Raw genomic sequence first — 27,178 nt, forward strand, 5'->3', positions numbered from 1 at the left:
GTATCGGAAACTGGTTTCAGTGCTTCCCAGTTTACCCTGGTCTCAATTTAAGTTCCGGTTCCGGTTCCGGTTCCGGTTCCGGCTCCGGGTCCGGATTCCGGCTTTTCCATACGCCCGTAGAGTAAATTTATGTACACCCCCACAATGTTTATAGGTTTTAGTGGGAGAAAAGATAAAAAATCAATCCTACCTCATTAACTGAATGAAAAAATCCACACTGTTCACAGCGACTCTGCTAGCAATCGAGGAAACCTAAAAGTATTGCAAAGAATTGCACCTCTCCAAGTCGTAATTGATGCGTTATTCATCTTTGAAGATCCGAAGAATTTTTCCATGAGGACATTATGGCGGAATACTCAAAACAGTAAAACCAGCTTTCGATGAATGCCTCCCGGTTTGCGCCGTAACGTAAATTGAAATTTGTTCACTGCGATTTTGATTCTATTGAAGCCAAGCTTTAAGAAACGCTACAGGACATCTCTCCGCAATCTGTTGCTGATGCGTTTTCTTGTGGTCTAAAACAAGCCAAAATAGACCACGCCATCCTCGGCTTAACCTCAAGATCTTCGCTGTGCCATATCTTGGTTAAAATTCATCCAAATTTCCCCCAAAACCACTCGTTCACAAGCTTGTTTCAAGGACAGTTTTTATGGGCAATACTTTCAGTCAGCGGCTTCAGTTAGACCACAAACAACTCTGAATTCCGCTACTCAAAGTGTCTTAAACCTATGAGCCCGAAAACACGCAAAAATCCAGCGGAGGTGTCCATTGCGTGACAGATCGAATGTAAGTCTCACCAAATTCAATGTCCGAGATTTCTAGCCACGTAAGGTTTTTCCCCGCGGGGGGGAGGGGCGGTTGCACCCGATAAGCTCGTAAATCACATTAGCGAAGGAAAAGGAAAGGGGAAGAGGAATGAGCGTGGCCCGGGGGTTATTTGGATTAATTTTTGCTAGGTATGTACCGCTGGCCTCTCAGAACCCTTACCCCATTCTATAGTCTATTCTGTGGCCAAATATAGACCCCATCTTAGTCACCTTATAATTTTCGCTATCCCAACTTAGTAACTTTCTGTTTACGCATCTACCTCAAAAAGTCTTTTAACTAGGTCATTGACACATTGGTTAAACTTAATGCTGTAAAAATCTCCCCAATTTTAAATCCCTACCAACCTGAATTTTCTGATCCCCCAAATATCGAAAAAGTGCGATCCCATTCTAGTAACTCTAATGAAAATGTGACCCCATTATAGTCAATCCAGCGGCACATCCCCATTAACCTATTACTAGAAAGTATCCCCCCTCCCCCGGAGCGAGGATAAAGAAAGCAGGAGAAAAGAAAAAGCCGTGATGACAGCACTCTTACTCTTAGTTTTTGTATTTGCTACTTTGAAGCTTTTGGCCGAAAAGAGGTATATTTGGCAGTAACGTTTTCAAAATTTGGCTAGATATATATCGCACACTTTCTCACCATGATTTCTTTATTTCTTGAACAATTTTGATTTGATGGCGTGAAAGTGAAAACCAGTACTTGTTATAGTAGGTCAAGGAATTTCCGGTTGAAGGTCAAGCGATGAATGACAGTGCTTTCTCAGAAAAGGGAAGTTTCCCTTTTAGCTGTGCTGCTTGTACCAGTCGTCGGCAGCTAAAACTGCTCCGCGTATTCAACTCAGGAATATCGTGAGGTTTGTCATTTCATAAACCTAAGAAGGGAGTGTGACAGCTGCTTACTAGTTTCTTAGTTGACGTCAGGATCAATCAAGCGGTTTTGGTGTCTTTGGTAGGTAATACAGTTCATTGATTTTTCCGCTAGCAAATGTCTCTCGGGGTAATGGAGTCTGAGAGACTTTCCTCTCATTTCTGATTATCTCAACATGAGAGACCTCTTTGTTGATTCACGTTTCCACGTTTAGATCATCAGTTATTAGGAATTTTCTCTTCCTTTGCTGCCTACACCCTATCCTATGTTGTTTCGGTTTGTTCAAGAAGTGGAAGGGTGACTGGTAAATAATGGAGCAAATTAAGAACATTCGAAGAATCATTACTCGATCAAAGATCAAATGATTTTGGTGTAAATTCAGCTTCCTTTGATATCTGATAGTCCTGATAGCAAGCCATTAAAGTTATAAGAAACCTGACTATAATTACTTTGATTCTTCGGATACATACATGTATTTAGCGCGTGAAACTTTCCTTTGAAATCCGTTTAGTTGTTTGCTATGACATCATCCAGCGCTCCTGCCTAAGAGACAAGGGAGAGAGAGATGGTGGGGTTCCTTGTGAAGGTCCTCGAAAATAACACCGCTTGCTTGTTTCTCACAACCAAATCCGCGAGAAAAATATTAATTTTGTTAATATTCACTGGATCGGATGGTATACCAAGTGAGGACGGCCATTTATTGGCGTCGTAAAATATGATGGCGTGATCAATGGCGGAACAGTGACCCCTCATGCATGTTTCAACTTTGTCGTAGCCCCATCACGGTCATGGTCGAAGAGGTCCCTGGTGTGAATGTATGTACTGTCTACCAATCAGACGCAAAACCGGGGTCTGGAAAGGCATTGTTGGGATCCGGGAATTGACCGAACAACAGTCGTGCGGGATTCGGAAAAACGCAAAATATGCGGGATTTGACCACTGCTCAGGAAGCAAGATTCACCTAAATCTTGGCACGGGATGCGATACTAGGAAAGAAAACGATTTTCGGGATGGAGATGACAGAAGTTCGGGATGCGGGAATCCCGCGGGATTGTCCTAGAGAGGAGCGGGAGTGCGGTATGAGGACCCTCTTTTCAGACCCTGAAAAACATGGCTGTCAGAAGTGCAAGGGGAGGATCAGGGGCACCCAACGACTGCTTTCTGTAAAATATCTGTTCGAGCGGAAGCAAATATTGCCTAGAATTTTCTATTACTTGAGGACGTCAAAAAAATTTCCAGATGACTGTTCCATTCATGTACAATTTTCGAAGCTTATGTAATAAATTCCTTACGATTTTCTGAAGTTTTATTCTTCACATTTTACTCCTCAAGTTAGGCTATTTTTCGTATTGCAGTAAAAAGGAAACCTAAAGTTTTCGGATTCAAAAATGCGATAGGGAGAGGGATTAGAAAAATTCTCAATTTCGAAAACGTTAAATAGTATATCTAAACTTGTCGGGAAACTAATATTGGAGCTCTGATAATTTCGAACACACTCGAATGCCCCAGGATGACCAAACAGATACAAATTTCAAAGCGCTGCTGAGAATGCATTTCTTGAGATCTAAAAGTACTATAGCTAGCCTAAAAAGTGTTTTCAACGTATTTTGAAGGAGACCGTCGTTGAGGGCAAGAATCTGGAGGATCGGCTGTATCAGCTGACATAATAATTATCAACTGGCAGGCTAGGAAAAAGGTCATGAGAGGTTACCATGGCGAGAAATTCAATCGAAGCTTCAAAAACAAGTGATATTACAACTGATAAGGATACAATGAAGTTTGATGATGACACTTTGAGAGGTAATGATTAACGTTCTTTTCATTGTGCTTTGCTTTCCATAATATCAGGGCGCGGGCAGAAAGGAAATCGTACTCTGTCAGTCTATAGACCGCTAACTATTTCAGATACCGTCATCTTCTTAGGTGTGTGGTCGTATGTTGCCCGAGGCTACTCAGGAACGTTTTATGCGGGAGAGGCTCCACCCGAGGTCCACCCCCTTACCCTTTTGTATAAAATGTTGGGCAGAAAAGGTACACCTTTTGTGTACCTTTGTATTGAAAATTGGTGCCTACCAACAGTAAGCCTTCTTCCCATTTTATGTAGAGTTTTACAAAGTAAATTTATACACCCATATGGTGTAATACCTAAATGACAAATTTCCCTACCCTTCTATATACTTCAACTCAAGAAATTAAATATTTAGCCTTTTATAATCTTCTACATGCCCGAAGGCTAAAAAAGATAAGGGGAGGGGCCTCTCTCTAGGCCTTCATAGGGTAGGCATGTCCCGATTGAGGTCGGCAAGTTTTGAGCAACTTTTGCCGTTGGTGTCAACTTTTTGCGGTCCAAGCAGCTTCGAGCAACTTTTGCGGCCTTTCTGTCTTGAGCACTTTTTGAGCAAAATTACGCAGAAAACTTCAGGTTATGCGAATTTTCTGAGTGTTTGTCAACCGAAATGTAAGCTTAAAAGGAAAAAGGTAAATGCACTTTTCGATAAATTATAGCAAAAAGGATAATTCTTAACCAACGTCCTAGAATTTATAATTGTATTCATATGAACAATTACTTACTAGATAAGAAGTATAATGTTGTTCTGGGATCTCATAGTGTTTTCATAGTGAGCTTGGGATGCTTGTGGTATCGCCACATTCGCGAGCAACACTTTAAGAGTAATTTTCAAGCTATTTTTCTTCATCGATGTAAACCATCATTGTGTAGATCAACAGGGGCGGATCTAGGGGGAGGGTGCAGGGGGTGCGCATCCCCCCTGAGATGACCTGCGGTTTTCTAATACAACTGGTATTCTGCAAAAAAAAAATATGTGGCTTATTGGTGTTGAAGTAGAGCAAGAGACCAGTGCACCCCCTCGTAAAAAGAATCCTGGATCCGCCCCTGATCAGAGAATAAAGGTTGACGTTTAAATTTAAAATAGCAAGAAAGTTACGTAGCATTAAACTTTTGAAATTCAGGTAGCAATTTTTTTTCATTCCAGTCGGCAACTTCCAGTATTTTACGAGCACAATTGAGCAGAACTAAAAAACGAGAAGTCGAAAGACTACTGCAAAGTTGATCATAACAACGTGTGTTGATTTTTGAGTCATAAATATATTTTGGCCGGCCACACCAGCCTTCTTCTGAGGTTTACAGATGTTAACAATCGGGCAGACCTATCATAGGGAGTATACGCCCACCACCCCAAGATTGTGGCTAATGGAAACTTCGTCTTTGAAACCATGAAGGAAGAATTATGCGATTTTATTTCTAAATCAATTAAAATATATTCCAAAATTGTGTTTTAATATGCGGGTAGCTTTAGTAGAAGCTCAGTTAAATATGGAAATGCTGATAAATTTGGAAGTCAATATAACACACAAAAACTTATGATCACAGCATTTTCTTATTATTAAAACAAAACTAACGTTTCTGTAATTTCGGTCACCTTTTAGCAATTGCAGAGGTTTACAAGAACGAAGGCAACGATGAATACAATAAGAAGCATTTTGATAATGCCATTTACTACTACACAGAAGGAATCAAAGTCAGCTATAAAGATGAAGAGCTGAACGCCAAACTATACAACAACAGGGCAGCAGCACATTTTAATTTGGGTGAGAGGTTGACATTTCTGTTTTTAAAAAACTGCTTTAAGATTTCAGAACTGGATTTGTGCAAGCAGTGTGGTGACATCCCTGGGAGTTACTCCCTATAATAGCGTCTCGAGAAGTTATGCGAAAGGGTCCCCTTTTTTGTCAAAAATGGTCTATAAAAGGGTAAGTGGTTGGACCGACCTCGGGGCGGAGCCTCCCTGTATGCAACTTTTTTGAGTAACCCCCTCCCCTTTCCCCAGGTGAAAAGATGCTAGACGCATCCAGGGGCACCCAACGAATACGTCAGAAGATTCTTCGATGGTTTCCTCTATGTTTTAAAAGCCATTTTAGTTAATTTGTTACTGCTCGTAAAAACGATTTGTCTGTTTTGATTTCCAGACGTTTTTAGCCTTCCTTAGGCTTTAGAAATTTCTAGATAAAATCCTATTTCGAACAGTTATTTAGCAGAAAAAAGGTAGTTGGTTGCCTCTTATGGCTGGTTTCTCACCGATTGTTCATTCTGTGGCAGGTGATTACACCGAATCGCTTAATGATGCAAAAATTGCCACTGGCTTACAGCCATCTCTTTTAAAAGCTTTTGTGCGAGGTAAGTCAGCTATGATCCAGTCACCAAACTAAGATCTCTTTCTGTCCAAGCGATCACGAAAAATGTTTAAGCTTACTAAACGTTTTTACCAATTAAAAAACCGCATTTAATGTAAGGGTAAACCACTCGAAATGTTGAGAGATGTCTGGGTAGGTATATGCAGTTTGTACTACCAAATTATCGAAAATCCCAGACTCTCAGGCTCCAAAACGTTCTGGTCTGTACATTATATTAGTGCAAGACACCGTAATGAGGACTGCTCGACAAAAAATGTTTCAGTAAAAGTAAATTTTGCCTTTAGGTATTTTTTTTCCACACAATACTACTTTACGCCCCTAATTCTTTCCCAGAAATTTTCGTATGGTTTGTCCCAAATCAATATTTAGTATCATTAACTCATGTGTGTTGTAGCTAATTGACGGAACTATACTTTTTGTATTTACAGGGGCAAGTGCCTGCGTGCAGTTGAAAAAGTGCGACGAAGCCATCACATGGTGTGATAAGGGATTAGCAGTATCCTTGACTGGAGCTGAAATCATTTTTCTTTATTCTTTTTTAACAATATTAAAAACGTATCCTGATTTCAATTTAAAGTCTAAATGAACATCAGTCGGCTGCTTTCGAGGAGAGAACTGACCTCTCTCCTTTGTAAACTTCTCCTTCATTAGATGAGCAATCCTAAGTGATTATTTAGTCTTTTGTGTACTCTGCTGTAAGTACTTTGCAATACACTGGTTGGGTTATCACCGATGAAACGTTGCGTGACTCGAGATAAGTTAGATGGCTTTCTAGCTTGGTTAATTATTCATAAGAATTATTTTACAACTTAACAAAAAAAAAAGATCGATCCGAACAACCAGAAGTTGTTGGAACTGCGGAGCCGATCTGTGAAGGAAGAACGTGAAATGAGAGTTAAGCAAGAAAAAAAGGTAATGATAAATGATTTTAAAATAATTGGTATCAAGTTAAAAGTTAAAACAGAAACTAATTTATTTGCCAGGGAAAGTAAAGTAAATTTTGTTAATCAAACAGCAATGACACAAAGGTGAAGAGTTAGAAATACTTACCATGCACAAATTTTATAATTTGACAAATGGGCAAATTTTTGCGAAACGTCTCTTGGTATTACCCTGTATACCAGGCATCAAAAGGGGACAAGGACGGAGAGAGAAAAAGGGAGAGGGGACTGGGAAAAGAAGGAAGAGACATCCCCCTCACGATTCCCCACCCCCACCCCCCCCCCCACTTTATTTGTGCCTGCCAGGCAGACTACGTGATATCTAAGGACATGGTGAGCCAGGTCATTTAATAGGTTTGCATGTGCATACTACCTGGATAAGCAGATGGAACAGTATATATATACAACGAATGTTGATCCCAATAAATGGGTGTGAAATGTAAAGTCGGTCAGTCACGAGCGTGAGTAATTAAGTCGTGCAGTGGCAGTAATATCCAAATACTGACTGAGAACAAGATAAAAAATAGCACTACCTTCTGGAAATGGGCTCGGAACACCAAGGAAACCTTTCGACAGTACAGATGACAAATGCTAACCCCTTCCTTACCACAATGTCAAAGCTTCTAAAACTAGGATACCATACTGTCTCAATAGTTTAAATATTTTTGCGAGCCAGGCATTGACCCATACGTTCAGTAGTTAACTCGGTTTCTGAAACACGAAGCACTTCCGGGAAGTATCACTACTCAAACCCCTCCCTCTTGCACACTTCTTCCACGAACTCCATTTCAATAAAGTTTAGGGTAAATCACTTTCCTTTACCAGCGATACAATGTTTGTTAAAAGATTTTTGCTCTTCAAGTTAGAAATTAACTTCCCTATTCAAATACGAACGCTGCAATACTCGGAATATATTTATCAACGGGTCAAGACATGCCTTCGTCAAAAGCAGCTTTCTTGACGCTCAGTTCAAAATGACTATGTTTTTCTGGGAGAAAATATTGCGGTTAATATTTTAAACAACTACGGCTAAATTATTTGTTTTAGCTTTTACATTAACGAGAAAAAAGTTTGTCTTTCAAGGACTGCCTGTTAACCTCATTTAGATGTTTTTATCTTTGGTTAGAATCTATGAGAAAGATGCGTTATTGACCGGATGTTAGGGAACGAACAAGCGAAAATGAAAAATAGGAACAAATCATAGCTTGGCAAACAAAGTTAGTCGTACGGCAAAGGTTCAAAGATGGTTTTGTTCCCATTATTTATTTGGTAGTTCCCCGATCCCCGCTCCCCGTTGCCCGCACCCCATTCCTCGTTTTAGTAATATCTGTTATCAAGGGTGAGGTCAAGATAACTAGAGCGGACAAGATAGGCCCATCATGCCTTCTAGGGTAGCCAATTAGAACACAGGATCGCTTCATCTTGCCCCATTTCGGACTTAGCCGACAAAATAATGAAAATTATTATTCATTTAAAATATTTCCCCGATTCTGATTGGCTAAATACACACACATACTTCACCATAACCAGTTTCTGATGACCAAATTTGGAAGAATTTTGTGTTTAAAAAGGAAATGACGTCAAAAATGCCGCGTTCGTGCAGGTTAAGGCACCGTTAACCGAGAAGACCTGGGGAGGAGGTTGAGTTGTTTTGGTTGTGTAAACAGAAAATGGCGCACATTTCACTCATTTCAAGAGTAAGAACTAGGCGAAAAAAAGCTAAAAACATGGCAAAAACAGCAAGAAGACAACTCGAAGGGCGACATCTGCTATTTGGAGAATATTTCCGGAGCTGGACAAACCTAAACGTGCACTATCGAAGATGAACTTAGCATCGATGGATCGATGGAGGTAAGCATGTTTTAGCCCTGTTTTTAAACTAGGAATTATTTTGAATTCCCATGTATCGTGTGAACCATAAAACGAGTGTTTTTAATCAATAAGTATCGGACGTCATCGTGGGCCCTAATTTCCAAATGGAAATTGTAACTTAAACTATAATGCAACATGTAGTTTTTTTTAATTTTTGCAGAAAGCTGCCACTGGTCAGGTCAACGATTTTAGCACGAATAACATCTTTGAGGACCGATTCGAACAAGGGAACGCGTTCTTACATTCGGGCGACGCCCATTGCGGTGTAGGAGATTTTAAAAAAGCCATCATCTACTATGAACGTTTCTTAGAAATTGCGAAGGAATTGGGTGAAAGATCCGGAGAAGCAAGTGCGTATTGTAAGCTTGGCAACGCTCATCACGGTCTCGGAGATTATAAAACAGCCATTAACTACCGTGAACGTCATCTAAAAATTGCGGAAGAATTGGGGGACACTTTGGGAGAAGGAAAGGCATATTGCAACCTTGGCATTGCTTATCACAGTTTGGGATCCCTTGAAACAGCCATAGACTACTATAAACGTCACCTGAAAGTGGCGAAAGAATGGGGTTATAAACGGGGAGAAGGAGGAGCGTATGGCAATCTTGGTCTCGCCTTTTTCAGTCTTGGCGATTTTAAAACTGCCATTGACTATCATGAACGTCATCTGAAAATAGCGCAGGAACTGGGAGACAGATCAGGAGAGGGGAGAGCGTATGGCAATCTTGGAAATGATCATAGCCGTCTTGGAGGTTTTAAAACAGCTATAGATTGCCACGAGAGACAGCTGAACATTTTAAAAGAAATGGGTGACAGGTTAGGAGAAGGTAGAGCATATGGCAGTCTTGGCAACGAACATTCCAATCTGGGAGATTTTGAAACCGCCATTAAGTACCACGAACTTCATTTGAAAATTGCGATAGAATTCGGTAATATATTGGAAGAGAAAAATGCATATTGCAATCTTGGTATTGCCCATCAGACTCTGGGAGATTTAAAAACGGCAATTGATTATTATGAACGTTATCTGAAAATTGCAAAAGATCTGGGTGACCGATCAGGAGAAGGTGGGGCGTATGGTAATCTTGGCAATGTTCATAGCCTTCTAGGAGATTCTAAAACAGCCATAGACTATCATGAACGTCATCTGAAAATTGCGAAAGAACTGGGTGACAGATCAGGAGAAGGTGGTGCGTATGGTAATCTTGGCAACCAATATCACAATCTGGGAGATTTTAAAACTGCCATCGAGTATCTTAAACGTCATCTGGAAATAGCGAAAGAATCGGGCAATAGTTTGGAAGAGGGACTAGCTTCTTCAAATCTTGGTGGGTCTTTTGAGTTACTTGGCCAAGTTCCAGTGGCAATTGAGTATTACGAGCACAGTATCACTTTGTTAAATAGTGTCAGAGAGCGTCTTCAATCAAACGACGAATGGAAAATAAGTTTTCGTCATCAATACTGGTCAGCGTACCGTGCACTTGTGCGCTTGTTATTGGCGGAAGGCAACGTTACAAAAGCTTTGTTTTCTGCCGAGCAAGCTCGAGCGCAGGGCTTAAAAGATCTTCTTCAATTAAATTATGCCTTTGAAAGGAATGATGCTAGATCAGGAACAGAAACCACATCATTCGATGACCTGTTAAGTTACCTACCTACAAATACAATCTTTATATCCTTTGGAAAAGGAGAATTAAACTTCTGGGTCTGCCAGAAAGGAAAGGGTGTTGAATGTAGAAAGAAACAATTTACTTCGCGGTGTAAGGTGAAAAAATTTTTTCATGCTCTTTCACAAGGCCTGCAACAGGAAATTGGCACAAGAAATCTTTTGAAGTGTGAAGATCGATCTCTCGAATTGGCGAGGGATGAAAGCTTGGTAGCTAAGAGATCACCTCAGGACGACAGACAGACCCAGGAGTTGGACCTCCAAAAAAGTGCCTTGAGTACGTTGTATGACACCATCATTGAGCCTATTCAAGATCTACTTTTAGGCAGCGAACTCATCTTCGTCCCTGAGGGTCCACTTTGCTTGGCCTCTTTTGCTGCATTCAAGGGCCCAGATTCCAAGTACCTTTGCGAGTCATTCAAAATTCGCGTGGCTCCATCCCTCACAAGTTTGAAAATGATTGCGGACTGTCCGCTAGATTATCATCACAACACGGGTGCTCTTCTCGTGGGTGATCCTTTGACAGAGCTATCGCCGCTGCCATGTGCCAGGGAGGAAGTAGAAATGATTGGCAAAATGCTTAACAGCACACCTCTAATTGGAACACAGGCCACAAAGGATGAGGTGTTGAGACGACTCGGTTCTGTTGCCTTGGTGCACATGGCTGCACATGGCAATATGGAAACAGGTGATATTGCCTTAGCGTCGAACAAAGGTGTGAAAAAGGACATTTTGACGATGAGGGATGTACTGCGCGTTCAGATCCGAGCAAGACTAGTTGTACTCAGTTGCTGTCACAGTGCTCGTGGGGAGATCAAAGCCGAAGGTGTGGTCGGTATAGCACGTGCATTTTTGGGTGCTGGTAGTCGTTCTGTTCTGGTGTCATTGTGGGCGATTGATGATGAAGCCACTCTAGAGTTTATGAAAAATTTTTATCAGCATGTTGTGAAAGGGAGAAGTGCGAGTGAAGCCTTGAATCAAGCAATGAACTGCATGAGAGAATCTGAGGAATTTAGTGCAATCAAGTTCTGGGCACCATTCGTACTCATTGGCGATGACGTCAAGTTAGAATTTAGTGGAAGCAAATAGATACCACAATGCATTGCGTCGAGGTAAAATGTCCTATATAAGTGTTAACGACACCGTTATTGCAAGGAATTTATGGCCACACATCCTATTATACTTTAATTACATACTAATAACACTAAGAAATGTTACTAAATGAACTGAAGCATAAGTAAAGAGAGAGAGATATATAAATAAGTACATTTATAGCGCCAGATAAATGGCACTGTCTAATGTACTCACGGCTGCTTTCGATATCCAGGAATAAACCTTGATTGACACAGTTACGTAATGTAACGTCATTATGATGTTATATCGTTGGATTTATTGGCTGAGCCCATTTTCACCATTATTTCCTCTAAAAAAAAAGCCAAAAAAAAAAACTTTAAAGGACTGTCCATCGAAAGAAAGTGGCCGTTAGTGGAGTTCGACTAAATCTACTTCAATGGCTCACCAGGAGCCGACTAGCCTCTAAAAATAATTCTTTACGGTAATGGGTTGACTCACGGGTACAGCACATATGAAGGCCCCAAGTAATCGGCTCCTGGGCTAACACACTAATTATCTTTAACAAAAGCAATGAAGAAATGATTACGTCATTTATTTAGTTAATCATCCTGAAGGCTCTTATTCAAACATCATTTCAACAGAAATGATCATAAAAGAAAGCGAGTACTGTATAACTAAGTTTGTTTTTAGTAAGACCGGGGAGAAAAAACATTACACTACGGTAACCTCGCCGGCCAAGTTACACATTAAACCTTCTGTTGTTTTACCACCGTTATGAAGTTTTTCTATCTCTGTTTATCATCTGCAGTCTTCAACTGATTTAAAAGAAGGGCAATTGACCTAAATAAACGGCTCCTCGTATTGTAAGTCGGATTCCAATAAGCAAAGGAAAAATGGTCACATTTCGCTTTATCTTGCCTCTTTCCAATAATAGCTGGTACTATCTGTTAGTAGGATCACTGTATAATCATATAATTTTGTTAAGAAATGACCCTTTTAAATTTGACCGCAATTATTTCTTAATACTTTCAATTATGTAGTTCCGATCCCTAATGTAATTTTGTCTTGTAAACTGACTGTTTTATCAGATTCTATTATTCCGGCGATAGCAAACTCTTTGTATGCAACGTTACCGCAGATAATGACAACACTAGTGGCCTTAATAGGTTTCTAACAGTCTGTTTTTTTTTTCCTCGTAGGTGCAGGTGATAAAAGACCTGTTTTACTTTGTCAGTTAACTACGAAAAAACCGAACACTAGTTCAGACGGACACTTTCAAGATCAGGATATCATTCGGCTTATTCATTGCAAAATCATTTATGATCATTTTATTTAAGGTTTAGACAAAGCTTTTTCCACTAATTTTTTTATTACTGCCATTCACAAGAAATTGAAGAGACTCGTTTTTCTTGTTTGCATGTTAATAAATGCTCATAAATGCTTGCGTTTTATAAGCAGCTGAGGCATCAAAAAATGTTTTCAATCATAATTTAGCAGCTTTTTGTCGTTAAAAGGTGAGTCGAAGTTTTACTGAAGAGTTGATAACCCATTTTATGATCATTGGTTATAACGGAGTGGTTTTTTTAGACAATAAGATTGAAAATAGTGCCTTGTTAGTAGTTCTCAACTTCTTTTACTGAATGTTTTTAACTCTCTATCTATATTTACGTAACCATTATATTTCAAACGAATAAGACCCAAAATACCCCTTTCACCAAATAGCATGTGGAGTATACTCTTGATCTACTTGGAGACCCAGGGGCGGTCAGTCGGGTCGGGAAAAACGGTGGTGAAAGTTTTCAAAAACGGACAAGAGAGTCCCTGGGATGCTACTCTTAACGAACTAGTTCCATGACTCATTCGAATGCTTGTCTTGTAAAGTTTGCCTTGAAAAGTAATGTGATTTTAAGGCAAGGTTTAAACTAGCGGAGATTTATTTCCGACTTGTGACAAACACGGCCATTTTGCTGCATTTTTTCGCCGTTTACGACGTTTATACGCAGATGCATGAAACTGAGAAAAAAACGTCTCGTTATGGTCGCGTTTTTAGACATTTTGAATTCGAAATCTGAAGAGAATACTTTGGATCCGAATGAATGTACTACAAATGCCTATAAATCAGAACACCCTAATAGAGTAAATCCGGACACATTTATGAATCTGAAAAAATTCTGTGTGTTTTCATTGTGTTGAATTTGAAGTCGACAAAAGTCAGTTAGTGACTTGTATAAAGAAAACAATTTTAAACCATGTTTAAGTAAACAGTTTTTAAACGCGTTGAAACTTTGCTGTTAATGGGGTATAAGTGTTTCTAATGTCTAAGTGTCCCTGAAATGGCATCGTGTCCCTTTAGGAAACGTTTAAGAAACGGACACTCGCTACACCGGCAAAAAAATCAAATTACTGTATGCTTCTGACCGTATATCGATGTACTTTTGGACCTCTGTTCGACTCAGACTCGTACCCAGTCGCTATTTTCGTGTTTTTGGGGTGAGAGAAGATTGGGGGTTAGGTTGAGGCGCGCGGGGTCTCATAAATAGCGACTGGGTACGAGTCTGTGTTCGATTCTGGGCAATTACTAGAAGTTTCTAATTTTCTAGAATTGTTATTCCTCTAAATACGAGCATTTGTCGAACTAGAGTTGGTGCCCCAACAACGTTTCCAGTTTATACTCCAGGAATCATGGTTTGGACAGGTGCCACAGGGCAGGAATCACCAGAGCCTCCACATTTCCAGCCACTGTTTTCTTTTGGCTTCAAACAAATGAAGCAGAAATCTTTGCCGCACTTGCAGTGCATGTGCTTACAAGCTTCCGTGTGCTCAATCAGCGTGCCGCAAAACACACATGCTCGGATGGAGGGGCAACCCTCGACTTCCCCTATTTTTTTCCTAGGGGAATCACGTAGAGCCTTGAGACGCTTGTCTTCACCGGAACAGTCAGCGTTTCCTAAAAAGTAAATCAGTAAAATAATGAATAAAGAAATCGGACGGGTGAAATCTTAACTAATATTATTTATAACATAGCCAGCAGAGCCGCGCAATCAAATTCAGTAACATTGCACAAAATGCAATGGCGCGCGCTGATGACTTTAGCAAATCGCGTCGCTAGAATTTTTTTTTGCGCGAGTTTTGGCTTCGGTTTGGATGCACATTTCCACCGGCAATGTGTTATAAAACAGTTGGTTAATGTTTTTAGTTGTGCACAATTACACTTTATCGAGCTATCGTGCATTTGGGAAATTTCGCGAGCACTCAGGAGGTTAGAGTTGCTTCTGCTATCGTAGCCTGCGTAGCATGGCGGTTTTGGTTGGGCGCGCTAAGTAATAAAGGCGGAGGAGGGCAGAGAAACCGCGAGGAGATTGGGGCGGGAGCAACTTTTTCTCGCGGCTTCGCCGCTCGTGTGCCTGGCTCGACAAAACCGCCATGTTACGCAGGCTACTGCTATCGCCTCGAGCAACTCTGACCCTTTTTTCTCGTGCTCTCCAAACTACCCGCGTGCACCATTTAAGTAATAGGTGACTTCTCCCGTGTTTACATAGCCTCGTCTAAACACGAAGGGGGTTGGAAGAATTTGAGGCAGTTATGTAAACCCGAGACGCAGTCAAAAGTTTGCATCTTTCGAGAATTCTCCTAGTCCCCCGAGTGTTTAGCAGCTCCCTTTAAAATATACAACTTTTTAATATACTGGCCCTCCTTTAGTGTAGCAGTTGCTAGTGTTCTGGGGGCTGGGGGCATTTAAGGGTTGCAAGCCATCCATGTGAAACATTCTAGTTTGTTTTGTGACCAGAATTTCCAAAGCTCAAAAGCGTAGCAGCTTTCGTAAGCTTGTAATTCAACTAGTCATCTAGTGCTACATTTGTTATTGTTTTGGGTGCTAAGGAAATTGATGCTGTCATTTTCTCTATTTTCTTTGGAAGGGTAGTGAGCCATTGAAGTGAAACCTTGCAAGAACTGCTTCCCTGCTTGTTCTTGAATATTTTTTTTTACCTGATAGCCAGCAGTTTAGCGTAAACCTAAATTTCTGAGCAATACCAAAGAACGCTCATTACCCCATAACTTTTAAGGAACACTCCTTGTTGTTATCACTATCACTTAAGTCTTACCACACTGAGTCCTGCTGGAGCCGTTGTACCACCTGTTCAGACAATGCCAGCAGAACTCGTACCTTTCTCCCTTCTTGCTACACGGAATGCAGGTCAGCCGTATCTCCTTTTTGTTTTCTCTCTCCACCATTGACTTGCATTTTGGACATTCGTGAATGCCCATAGCCTTAAACTGGTTCTTGGCGATCTGCTCCTCAAACTCCTCCTTCTCTTTCTCTGTCAAAACGGCCAAGCGTCGAACGTCGAGGTAATCCCATTCGTTGTTACAATGTCTCGGTGGCTGGTCTTGGCTAATGTACGGACACATAAATCGCCATTTTCCTTCGGTCAAGATGCTGCGGCAATATAGGGTCAGTGATTCTGGAGCTAAGAGATAAACACATTAATACAGGCTTTACTTGAAGATATCTAAACTGCAACGATAAAGCTGCCTGATTTAGGGTTGTTGCCATGGTGATAATCTGACTTCTCCCCGTCTCCTGAAAGATGTGAAGCTCTCTATTTCTCACTGAACTTCCTAAGCCATTCCGGGTCCAAAAAGCTATTTTGTTTGCAGATTTTTCCCCAACAGAGGTTCAGCGTTTGTCCATTTTAACGAAACTTTACATTTATAAATTTCAAGGGCTGGCCATTTGAAGGAAAGATGGAGGAAGGGGAAGCAAAAGTTAGTTAACGTGTGATTCTCAGCAAGGTGGTAACGCGTATAGAGTTGTCCCAGCCTAATTGTTACCAGTTTTGATCACATGCTAAACCTTGTTTAAATCTTGCATCAACGATGAAAAAATTAAGGTAATGAAGCTCTTACTTATCGCATGCCCGCAAGGCATCTTGACCCTTTTGTTGTCAGGGTCGTCATCCCACGTGATCATATCCGGGGCATCGCTGAGCTCCACTGTGTCATCCAACACTTTCACGCGGATCTGGTCTGAGCCGCCACGCAGTCGGAAAACAAGGAAGAGTGTTGACCGTTTTTCGATGCCGTAGTCCGATATTAGTTTATCATCGTCATCCAACTGTTTGCCGCCGAAAAGTAAACGTGATCCTTCCGCTGGTATCCCAGTCTTGTTGGACAACAGCTCAAATAGCTTCTTAACCTTGGCATCCTATTTGACAAAGAAAATTAAAATTACGGCGGATATTTTACTGCGAAATAAAGCCTTTTTTTTTATTGTAAGTAAAACACACACAGAAAAGAAAAAAAAATTATACAGAAGAAATAAAGTAATAAAAAGAAAAAAAAAAAACAAATAGCGAATTTACACACTTACATGGCAATACTTACAGATATTAAACTCGATTACAGCAGTGCTAATTCCATATATTACTGTACTTAGTATGATCTATAATTAATTTTTACAATTTTTTTTTTTTGCTTTCTTTGTGGTGAAAGTAATATAAATATTCATGGTAGGTGCAGATATTACTAATTTATGTTTTTGGAGTTAGGAGACAAGACCCAGCGAGGAAAAGAAAGGTTTCCATTTTTTTGTATTGCTCGGTGTCTTATTTTCTAATTGGTATATATGTCTCAGATAAAACAAGAAATTGTTGTGAATTGGGAAACATTTTTTTGCATATCCAGATAAAGTTCTTAGCTATAAGATAACAGAAGTTTATATGGAGCTTAAAGGAAGAGCTGTCTGGCGTTAGGCCCAAAGCGGTAGTCATGTCTAAGTAACTGCCTGGTTGGCGGATCTGGCACGACTGAAGCCATATCGAGAAATTATCCCAAAAATTTTTGGTTTTTTGGCATTTCCAAAATAAATGCGTCAAATCCTCTTTCTCGTCATGGCAAAAAGTACATTTTCCGTCCTCTTTAACTCCTTTTTTTTGCAGATAGCTGTTAGTTGGTAAACGTCTATGTAAAAATCTGAAATTAAAATCAACTAGTTTTGAGTTCGTCGTACAAGTGTTTGCTGCTTGAAAAACGTTTCTCCAGTCAACATTTTTATCGGTTGAAGAGTGGACGTCTTTATGCCATTTGTCTATACAAGATATGGGTTTTTCACTTTTATTTGCTATTAGTTGCTTGTAAGCAATTCTAGATGATGTGTTAAATGTGTTAAAAGGACTTTCATACTGCTGATGTGTTCTCGGGATTTGTCGTTGTAAAGATTTCACGGCTGAGACGATTCCGAAAAACATTAAGGGTTTTACTCGAATATTATATCTATTCTGAAAATGGTCAAGGGAAAAAAAGTTGAGAGAATTCTCGTCCATTAGATGCTTAACTTTTGTTATACCCTTGGTAAGCCAATTATTGCAGAAAACTGGTGCGTTATTTATTCTTATTAATGAATTTTGTAACAGAGGTAGAGATGGAAAATGATCTTTTGATACTATTTTCCTCTCGAAGAAAGTGTCAGACCAAATTTCTACAATTTCTTTGATAAAAGGGTCTTCTATCTTTAGCTTATCAATATCCTTCCTGTTAAGATTTCCTAATTCGAAAAAAAGACTTCCTCCGTATTTTCCTAGCGCCAGATTAAAGAAGTTTTTCCATTTGCCACGGTTTCCTGAATCTAGATACTTTTTAATCCAGGTAGCCTTGAGTGATTTATTGAAAGAGGCAATATCAATCATTTTTAGTCCTCCTTCTTGGTAGTCATTGATCATGATCGAGCGTTTAATTTTATCCTTTTTGCCGTTCCATAAGAAATTGAAAAAAAGCTTGCTGATCTCTTTTATTGCTTGGTGATTCGTTTGCAAAGGCGTGAGTATATAGACTAGTTGGGATTCTACAAGGCTTTTTAGTACTGTTATTTTCCCTATTATAAAGCTAAGTCTTCTAAATTTCCAGCATCCCAAGATAGTTTGGATTTTCGCCAATTTCTCGTTGTAATTGAGAGAGAGTGTTAACTGGTGATCCTTAGAGAGCCACACGCCTAGTGCTTTGACCTTTCCCTTTTGCCATTTAAAATTTTTTTCCGGACAGAGTTTTAGGTTGCAGTTTCTTTTAGAACCTATCCACAAGAGCTCTGTTTTCTCATTGTTCAGCCTTAGGCCAGATATGTTCCCAAATGCTTCTATCAGTAACAGTGACGCTCTTACTGATTCTTCAGTTCCATCTAAAATGAGTATCGTGTCATCCGCATATTGACTTACTTTAACTTTGGTATTATAGATTTTGATACCCTTTGTTTCTTTCTTATTGCGAATAGCTTCAGCGAGAATTTCTACGGACAGTATGAAGAGATAAGGCGATAGGGGGCAGCCTTGTCTAACACCTCGACTTAACTCAAAGAAATTGCTTGCCCATCCATTGTTTAGTATACAGCTTTCGGTACTGCAGTAAAATAGTTCAACCCAGTTTAACAGTGAGGGGCCAAACCCAAAGTGCCGTAACGTTTGGTTTATGAATCACCACTCTAACGTGTCAAAAGCTTTTTCAACATCGAGGAAAAGAAGTAGACCGGGTAACCCTTTATTTTCTGCATACTTAATAGCGCTATCTAATGTGCGTATATTGTCACTGATACATCTGTTTTTAATGAAGCCTGACTGATCTTCTGATATAAGTTCCGGTAAAACTATTTTGATTCGATTTGCAATAGCCTTTGATGCAGTCTTATAATCGCAGTTTAATAGTGTTAATGGGCGCCAATTTTTAATCAGGTTGGGATCTACGTCCTTCTTTGGTATAAGCTTGACAATTCCTCCCCTTTGTGATACAGCGAGTTTTCCTGTTTGGTAAGAGAAGTTCAGGACCTCTGTTAGTGTTTCGCCTACGTCTTTCCAAAAAACTTTATAAAATTCACACGGCAAGCCATCAGTACCAGGTGTTTTTTCCGTGGCCATACCGTTTAATGCTTCCAAACACTCTTTGGAACTTTAAAGACCCTCACAATACTGTTTTCTTTCTTCACTTAATACTTCTAGTGTAGGTGGAAAGAAAACTTCCGGGTAATCGTTAACTTGTACTTTTGAACTGTAGAGATTTTTATAAAAGGTCTAGCACTCGTGTAAGATTTCCCTGTCGGATTGGATTAAGTCTTTGTCATTAACTAGTTTCAATTGGGTAATTGTTCCTTGTTTGCAGTGTCTCTTCTCTAAGTTTAGAAAGTATTTAGTGTTTTTTTCGCCCTCATTGTACCATCGCGATTTAGATCTTAGAAAAGCCCCTTTTGTCTGGTATTCGATTATGGTTTCAAGTTCCCGTCTTTTCTTTTCTAACTCTGACCATACATTTTGGCAGTCAGTGGCATCAATGTTAGCGGTCTGCTCCTCCAGGATTTTGATTGTCTTTTCTATATCATCTTGTTTTTGAAACATTTTTCTCTTATTTATTCTGCCAAACTCAATTGATGTCTCTCTAATTTTCATTTTTATCATTTCCCACATTAAGTTTGGATCGACAGTATTATCCAGTGCATATTCATCTTTAGTTTGAGTTATAATGGATTGTATTTTCTTTATATATTCTTCGTCCTTTAGGAATGAGGTATTTAGTTTCCAGAAGCCCCGTCCTCTCATGTTATTATGCGTCGAAATTTGCAACGTGGCCAGTGAATGATGTCTTATAACCAGGGGCTATATCTGTGTTGATTGAGTTGCAAGATGTGCATTGACTTACGAGAAAAAAGTCAAGTCTGCATTGTATTTCGGGGTTCTTTTGTCTCCATGTAAATCGTCGTTGTTCGGGGTTTTGTATTCTCCAGACGCTATTTATGACTTCCAACAATTTTTTGTGGGTTTTTGCAAGGCCGCCTTTTTATCTTTCTCAACATCCAAGACTAAATTATAGTCCCCGCCAATTATGACCCCATCGCACTTAAAATCTGCTAACCGCTCAAAGACCGAGGTAAAAAAAGTTGGGTCGTCGTTGTTTGGAGCATATATATTTGCCAAGGTTAATTGTTTCCCATTTGTAATCAAGTCACAGAGATTATATAGCGTCCCCCAGGGTCGCAGTATGTTCGCGAAATTTGAAAGGTGAAAGAATTGTTAAACAATATGATAACGCCTGCCTTTTTGTTAGAGCAGCAACTGAAAAGGGCCTGATAACCCCATTCAGCTCGCCAGTCATGCATATTATTTTCAGTATAATGAGCTTCTTGAATAAAATACATGGCCATTTGTTTTTTCCCCAGCCAATTAAAGAATTCCCGTCGCTTGCTTCTGTCTCCTAATCCCCTAGCATTAATTGAAACAATTGCAAGTTCTATTTCTTTTGTTGCTGTGAAGAAAGAAGAAACTGGCAACTTTCACCCAAAGAAAAATAGCATAAGAGATTATTCTGATTTGTGCAAATGAGATATAGAGTGTCGGTTTAGTACAGAAAGGTCTGAAAAAAGATATTTCAAAGCACTGAAAGTAAAACAAAACAGAAAAAAATCGAAAAAAAAAACATAAAGACAAAGTTAAAATGTTTTCTTGCTGGGTTGTCGCTTTGCACCTCTAAGGGGTGACTAGCCGCAAGAAAAAAAAAAGAATAGTAAATTTGTCCCCGTAATACAATTATGAAACAGTCTCAGGATTAATGATCAGTTTTTTTCCTACAGGCCACACTCGACCTCTAATAAATAACTTATCTGGTTTCGATAGACTGAAGAATGCAGGAATGTTGTTTCTTCTTGCCTCTTTGAAGGTCTTCATCTGCTCTTTGCGTCTTCTGACAATTTCTGCAGGATAGTCGCGGAACATTTGGAAGTCCGTTTCTCTTAATCGGTGCCCGAGTGAGAATATTTTCTGGACATCCTTGTATCTCAGAAAACGGGCCGGTATAGGCCCGGGCTTTCCATTCTTGCTTTTTCCACTTCGATGAACTCTTCGGATTTCCATGCACGCTTCTTGCGTCGTGGAAGCCCAGTTCGCGTTCTAAGAAATCTCTTAGGGTTTCTTCGACATCTTCGGGTTCATCGGAGGAGCCATCTTCTATGTTCATAAACCTGATGTTCTCTCTTCTGGAGTAACTTTCTAGGTAGAGATTCTTTGCTGTAAGTTCCTTTAATAACTCTTTACTCGCCTCTGCCTTTTGTGTTAAATCAGTGATTGCAACTTGGTGATTTTTTAGCTCAGTCGATATTTCAGATAACTGTGAGCTCGTGAAATTTCCATTTTCTTTAAGATCGTTAATGTCTTTCTCCGTAGTTTGTCTGAAATTTTCCAATACTGCTGTACGCTCTTCTAGGCAGTTGAGCTTTGTCTCGATGCTTTTAATAGATGATTCTATCGCGTCGAGCTTTTTTAAACGCTCAAGGATTTCTTCAAGCTTTTTTGCCACGTTTCCTGTCATATCTAGCGCGGTTAAGATTGTGTCTTCTTCGGCTATTTCTCCGTCTGTCGAGATGGATTTTCGAGATTTTTTTGTTGTCAGGTGAAGAGGTTGAGTCGTCTGAACTGGTGGATAACCTGTTTCTCCTTTTTCCTAGTAGTTCAGTTATGAATTCGGCCATTTGCCGTTACGGGGACCTCAGATATCAGAAGAAACTGCGGACAGCCCCAATAAGCGTCTTTACGCCGCCATTGCTCGTCCCAGTCCACGAAATAAAACTTTTGACCCGTTTAAATTTTGTGAGGATGGAAAAAAAAGACATGGCCAGCGAAGCCGCCATCTTGAAAACAGAGTAGACCCTGGGAATGGAGTTGGCTTCTTTCTCCCCCGCAGAGGCTCCTTCAGTGGAGTGGGAAAAGGCGAAAATCGCCGGGAAAGGCGAAAGACCGGAAAAATGAAGAATAGGGGGAGCGCGAAGGAAGACGGGAATCCCTAGCGCGCCTCGTTCTTCTTCTTCCCGGCCAGCCTCCGCGTGCTTACTTTTCACCTCTGCCCATTTCCCAGCCCGTACGAAGAGAAGACTAAAGAGGCCTCTGTGGAGGAGAGAGGGTCGGCTTCGTTTGCAAGCCGCTCAGAAACCTGGAAGTCAGAAACAGACAGGAATTTCATTCTCCCCCCAGAGTCGCTTGTCCCCTCAATCTCTTTCCCCACACAGAGGCCAAACTCACTACGCGTGCTCAGTTCCCCCTAAAAGTGCTCAATACAATCTCGACCCAGAGCTCTTCTGCGCATGTAGAGGAGAGAGATCAAGAGCTCTAGGGAACCCTAGAGCAAGATTGTCTCTGCTTGGTTTCAGCAAAAAACAATAAAAGTGTTTCTGATTGGTCCATTCAAGTTTGCACGAAAGCGGTTGAACGTGCGGCGTGTCTGGCGTGTGAGCGGGTTTTCCCTAGAAATGCTATTGTTGAAGTAAACTCGACCGGCCGATTCTTGATTTCAGCGATTCCAAAACAACATTTGCACTTCTAATTAGGCAGAATTACTGGATTTTCCAATTTTCAAATAGAATAGCTTAGCTACATATCGGAAATTGAATCAGAAAAAGATTTGAATGTGAAAAAATAAAATAAAATAAAAATTATAGCTGGCAAAGATGTCAGTGTATTTTTTCTTCTTAAAAGAAGCATGACACATTACTGATTTGTCTTTGACTTCCACGTTATCGTATTCACACGAAGTAGCCGCGTATGAATGAAAACTTGAGCTTCTTGTCGTAAATTTCCCAAAAACAGACTTGCAAGAAAAAAAAACAAAAAAAAAAAACAGAAAAAGTAAATCGTTCCCTAAAGTGATGCGTCTACAATGCGACTAGATATTTATACTTGTCTTCTTTTCCCACGATATCGCATTTCAAAGCCGCAGCTTCGCTGAATTGTTAATGTTCGCGAACAAAGATAAATAAAAGGACGCTAAATTCATATTTTGGAAAGTTTTATTCTTGGAATTTCGGTACGTTTATCTTAACAAGCCATTCGGGTTTGACTTACCGCCTCGTGAAGTAGTCCACAGAAATATTTAATGAACCGTCAAGCATATGCAAACTTCAAGTCTCAAATCTGTGATTGGGAACGTTTAACGGTATTTTCTCACCAGCTACCTCAAAAGCCTTGGATACCTGAAAATTCCTCAAGGCCGTTAACTGAATTTCTTCAGTTCTAATACCGAAGCAGCACAAGACTTTCGCGATGAAGTAGATATATTTTGGTTAGACCAAAGAGCATGCGCTGTGAGGCCCATATGCGTGTTGGTTATGTTTTTGATTAGCGTTTTTCAGAGTGAAAGATTCAACCGATTTCTACGATTTTTTGCATCCTTAATAAATAATGATGGAACTTTAAGAAAATGTTATTTATTTTCTTATAGGTATAAAAACTTTTGAGATATCGGCATATATTTAAAACCTGATTTTCACGAAAAAGGAAAATAACGTCGAAATCCCACGACAGATTTTTCCCTAACTTCAGCAAATAAGCCTCAGAGCTCTCTAGTTTTATGTCTGCAAGTTTGAAGGCAATCGTGACGGTAGAAATCGCTCCACAAAATGTTGGTCAAATTTAGTACTAAAATAATAGGCTAACGCATTTGTGAACGTAAACGCACAAATAGCGGAAGAGAGCTGACAAACTACCTCTTAACTGAAACGTTGTTCTTACCCAAAGCATTGTTGGAAGAAAATGAGTAATCAGACAATTACCGCGAACACAGTTAGCGCTTTAATACAACCAACTTTCTGCTACATGCGCGTTGAAATTAAATATATTCTATTTACCCAACTTACTCTGCATTTGTCCGTTCATTATCGACAAAAATATTAAGAAAACAAAACACAGCATCTGCAGAAATCGCTTGGCAATTTTTAGCTTCAAAGGTTCTCGTTCTGAGGAGAAATAAGCCCGCTAGTTTGAGAACACCTCGCCATCCAATTTTCAACAGCAATGAAAACCCTCTCGCACGATAATATATTTAAGATCGCTGACTTTCCTATCACATGCTCACGTGCAGTATACCACTTGGGGATAATAGTTAATATTTACATATGGAAATCTATTTACTATCAAATTTATGGCATAATTTGCCCTTGTTTTGTTAGGAGCCTTGTAAGCCTTTTCCGATGATTATATCAGTCATTAACAAAACCTTTTTTTGCTCCTATTAGTCCCATAACAATGTGTATAAAACATAATTAGACGTTTAGTTTGCAAACCGTGTTTTGTCTTCTGTTTCATTTTCAGTGTAGTGATTTTTCTTTGTTTTTTCTTTTCTTTTTTTTTTACATGTTCTTCGTAAACAAATTATTTAAAAGTCAAAGTATAGAGGCGTCTTTGACCAATTAGATACTGAAAGAAACGTTAACTTGTATTATAACTTGTATTATTGCTTATTTAAAAAGGAAACGACCTTTGTCAGGACTTCTATGTTGCTGGTCACTCTTGCTTCTCGACCCTCTCGTGCTCCAGTCAGGAGAGCAACAACGCCCTTCATGCCTGAAATGGCATGAACGTTCTTGATGGCTTTTTTTATTAGACCCGCCTTTGCCATCGTTTCTACCATATAGGAGGACAGCAAAGTGTCCATATTTCCTTTGAATGTAGATACCCTCTGTGATGTCTCCGCTTTTACTTTCATGCTGTAAAATGCTGCCTTTATATGGACAGCATTATCGACAATTGCAGAGACGCAGGAATTTAGTCGTTCGTCATCCATAATCTGTTGCAATGCTGTCGAGTCTTCAAGCGCATCATGTGTATTAAATGAGTTTCCTGTTACGTTTTGGTAGATGGAACCAAGTGTCTTCGATTTAGGAAGCCATGTTTCCTTTTCTAAAGAGGGAAAACTGTCTGCAAAAAATATAGGCATTTTGAGTCCCCTTCCCAATTCCCTTTCACACAATGAGATTTGATACAGCAGCCTTGGTGTATCAAAAACTGTGGCGTTGTGTCCGATGAGGATACAGGGGTGCTTCATTGATTCCAAGAATGAGAGGAAGTTATTAAATGCTTCCTCTTTGGGGCACGTTTCCAGAAGTACCCCCTTCTTTGACAAGCACCTTTTCCCCTCATTATTATATACGACACGTAAGCTGTGAACTGCTGTTGCAGATGTAGCAATATCAAAAGTTGGAGTGATATAAGATAAGAACGAAGAGTGCTTAGAGACTGCCGCTAACTGCAAAATCTCGCAGTTTTTGGTTCGACTTGCTGTTTCCACATCAAAATAGATTATGGCGGAATCTCTGGGTGGTTTATCTGCTGGTGGCGGTGGTACTCTGTTCGCTGGTAGCTCAGCGTCTTTTTCGGACTTTTTCTACGTCACGCATGTTGATGTTTAGGATAGTTTCGCAAATTTCGTCTTGCAGGGTACTCAGCTCTGTTGCGATGCCTGAGCAATACGTTATTCCCTCCCTCTTCTCACCTTCTTTCCTTTTCGCTCTACGAGCCAGGTGCATGTAGCATTTTTCTTTGGTGTTTGAACTGCTTTGATGACTTTCTTTCTTTGTCCTGAGATTGCCTAGCGGACATACGTTCTACGTATTGCTTGCAGACTTCACCGCTCTCGATATCCATGTTTTCATAACTCTTTGAACATAACTGTATCCTGAAATATGGAAAATTACATTTTTTTAGCTTGATAACTAAAACGTATGTCTGTGCAGTCGCTCACTGGAAAAACGATCACCCACTGAAGCTTTTCAATCCCTTCTATATAGATAATGCCATACCTGCTCCACTCCGTGACCCTAAGTAAAATACTGATCCCCCACCCTTTCTTCGCCTACCATCATCTATGACCCTTGTCTTAGTAGGGGTTGCAAAATATTTTTTGGAGCTACGAATTTTTAACACTGAACAGTAATGGTCGCAGATATACCGCCCCGCTTTCGTTAACAACATGAAACGCTAGAAATGATACGCCAATTTTCCCCCAATTTTACAGCATTCCATTTACCATTGACATTGATTAGTAAATTTACGCCAACAGTTTTACCTTCATTCACTTGTGCAACACCTGCTGCAATCCTATAGTCGTTACTTTCGCTCCCCCCGTAGTATCTGATCTTCAGAGACTTTGTCCCGATTACGCTGTTTGCTGTTTCATTTTTTTGAGAGGATGAAAGTGGTGCTATCTTTTTCAGCATGTCTGGCGTCGCATATTTTTGAATTACATCAGTAAGACACTTCTTGAGGGCGGCGCCTTGTAAATCTTTACCATCTGGTAGGCCCACGTGTTTATATCCCGCGGGATTTTTTAACCTTCCACACCATTCCAAACTGCATTTTGCGTGGTCGCCGAAGGCGTGGGGGACTATGGCCTCGAGAGATTGTTTCAGTCCTTTTTCGTTGTCTTTGTTTTGATAAAGTTGCATAGGCAAAGCACTTCTCAAGGTATGATATAACAGCATCTGAAAGTAGGGTTTTGCTTCCCGCTGGGATCTGCGATCTAGCTTTGTACAGGTCACCTCCAAATCCTCGTTTTACATGGGTGAAATCAGCATGTTTTCCTACGTCATAATCTGATAAGAGATTGAATATCGGTCTTAAAAAAGGTCGTATTTACCCTTTTCAAGATTAGGTAACATGCATTCATTCCAGCTATTTGTGGAATAGTAAATTTTGGTTTGCAAACTTACCAGCAACTTGTCTAACTCGAGCGATGGTGGTGCTATGTTCGTCTCCTATAAAGGTAGAGTAGCGAATACCACACGCTTTGGCACGCTCGTAGATTTCTGCTACTGCCTCTGCCTCCATTGACTTGGAAGTGCCAGTATGATTCTTTCGACAGTTGTGAGTATGTGGCCGCTTTCCTGACTTGGACGCACTCTCACATATTCGGCAGGCGGTGT

At 40.1% G+C, this 27,178-nt stretch overlaps 2 protein-coding genes and 1 pseudogene across 2 annotated transcripts in view; 1 reads left to right on the forward strand and 2 right to left on the reverse strand.

Annotated features, from left to right (window-relative positions):
* Positions 1-1,639: 1,639 nt before the first annotated feature.
* LOC140949569 (uncharacterized) lies at positions 1,640-13,583 on the forward strand. Its single transcript, XM_073398727.1, has 8 exons — positions 1,640-1,779; positions 3,312-3,498; positions 5,146-5,307; positions 5,816-5,893; positions 6,339-6,406; positions 6,736-6,822; positions 8,884-11,498; positions 12,660-13,583. The coding sequence occupies exons 2-7, from the start codon at positions 3,411-3,413 to the stop codon at positions 11,473-11,475; spliced, it is 3,075 nt and encodes a 1,024-aa protein (XP_073254828.1). The 5' UTR covers positions 1,640-1,779; positions 3,312-3,410; the 3' UTR covers positions 11,476-11,498; positions 12,660-13,583.
* A 438-nt stretch (positions 13,584-14,021) lies between these two features.
* The window catches only part of LOC140950926 (uncharacterized), a 19,646-nt gene continuing 6,489 nt past the window's right edge, over positions 14,022-27,178 (reverse strand). Inside the window, exons 3-5 of the mRNA XM_073400141.1 lie at positions 16,369-16,666; positions 15,564-15,929; positions 14,022-14,407 (exon numbers count right to left, since the gene is read on the reverse strand). Coding sequence (XP_073256242.1) covers positions 14,127-14,407; positions 15,564-15,929; positions 16,369-16,666 — 945 coding nt within the window. The 3' untranslated portion in view covers positions 14,022-14,126. The remainder of the gene's footprint in view (positions 14,408-15,563; positions 15,930-16,368; positions 16,667-27,178) is intronic.
* LOC140950721 (uncharacterized) overlaps positions 24,709-27,178 on the reverse strand; it is a 3,433-nt pseudogene continuing 963 nt past the window's right edge.

This window comes from Porites lutea, chromosome 10, assembly GCF_958299795.1.
Source record: "Porites lutea chromosome 10, jaPorLute2.1, whole genome shotgun sequence".
In the NCBI taxonomy this organism is placed as follows: domain Eukaryota; kingdom Metazoa; phylum Cnidaria; class Anthozoa; order Scleractinia; family Poritidae; genus Porites; species Porites lutea.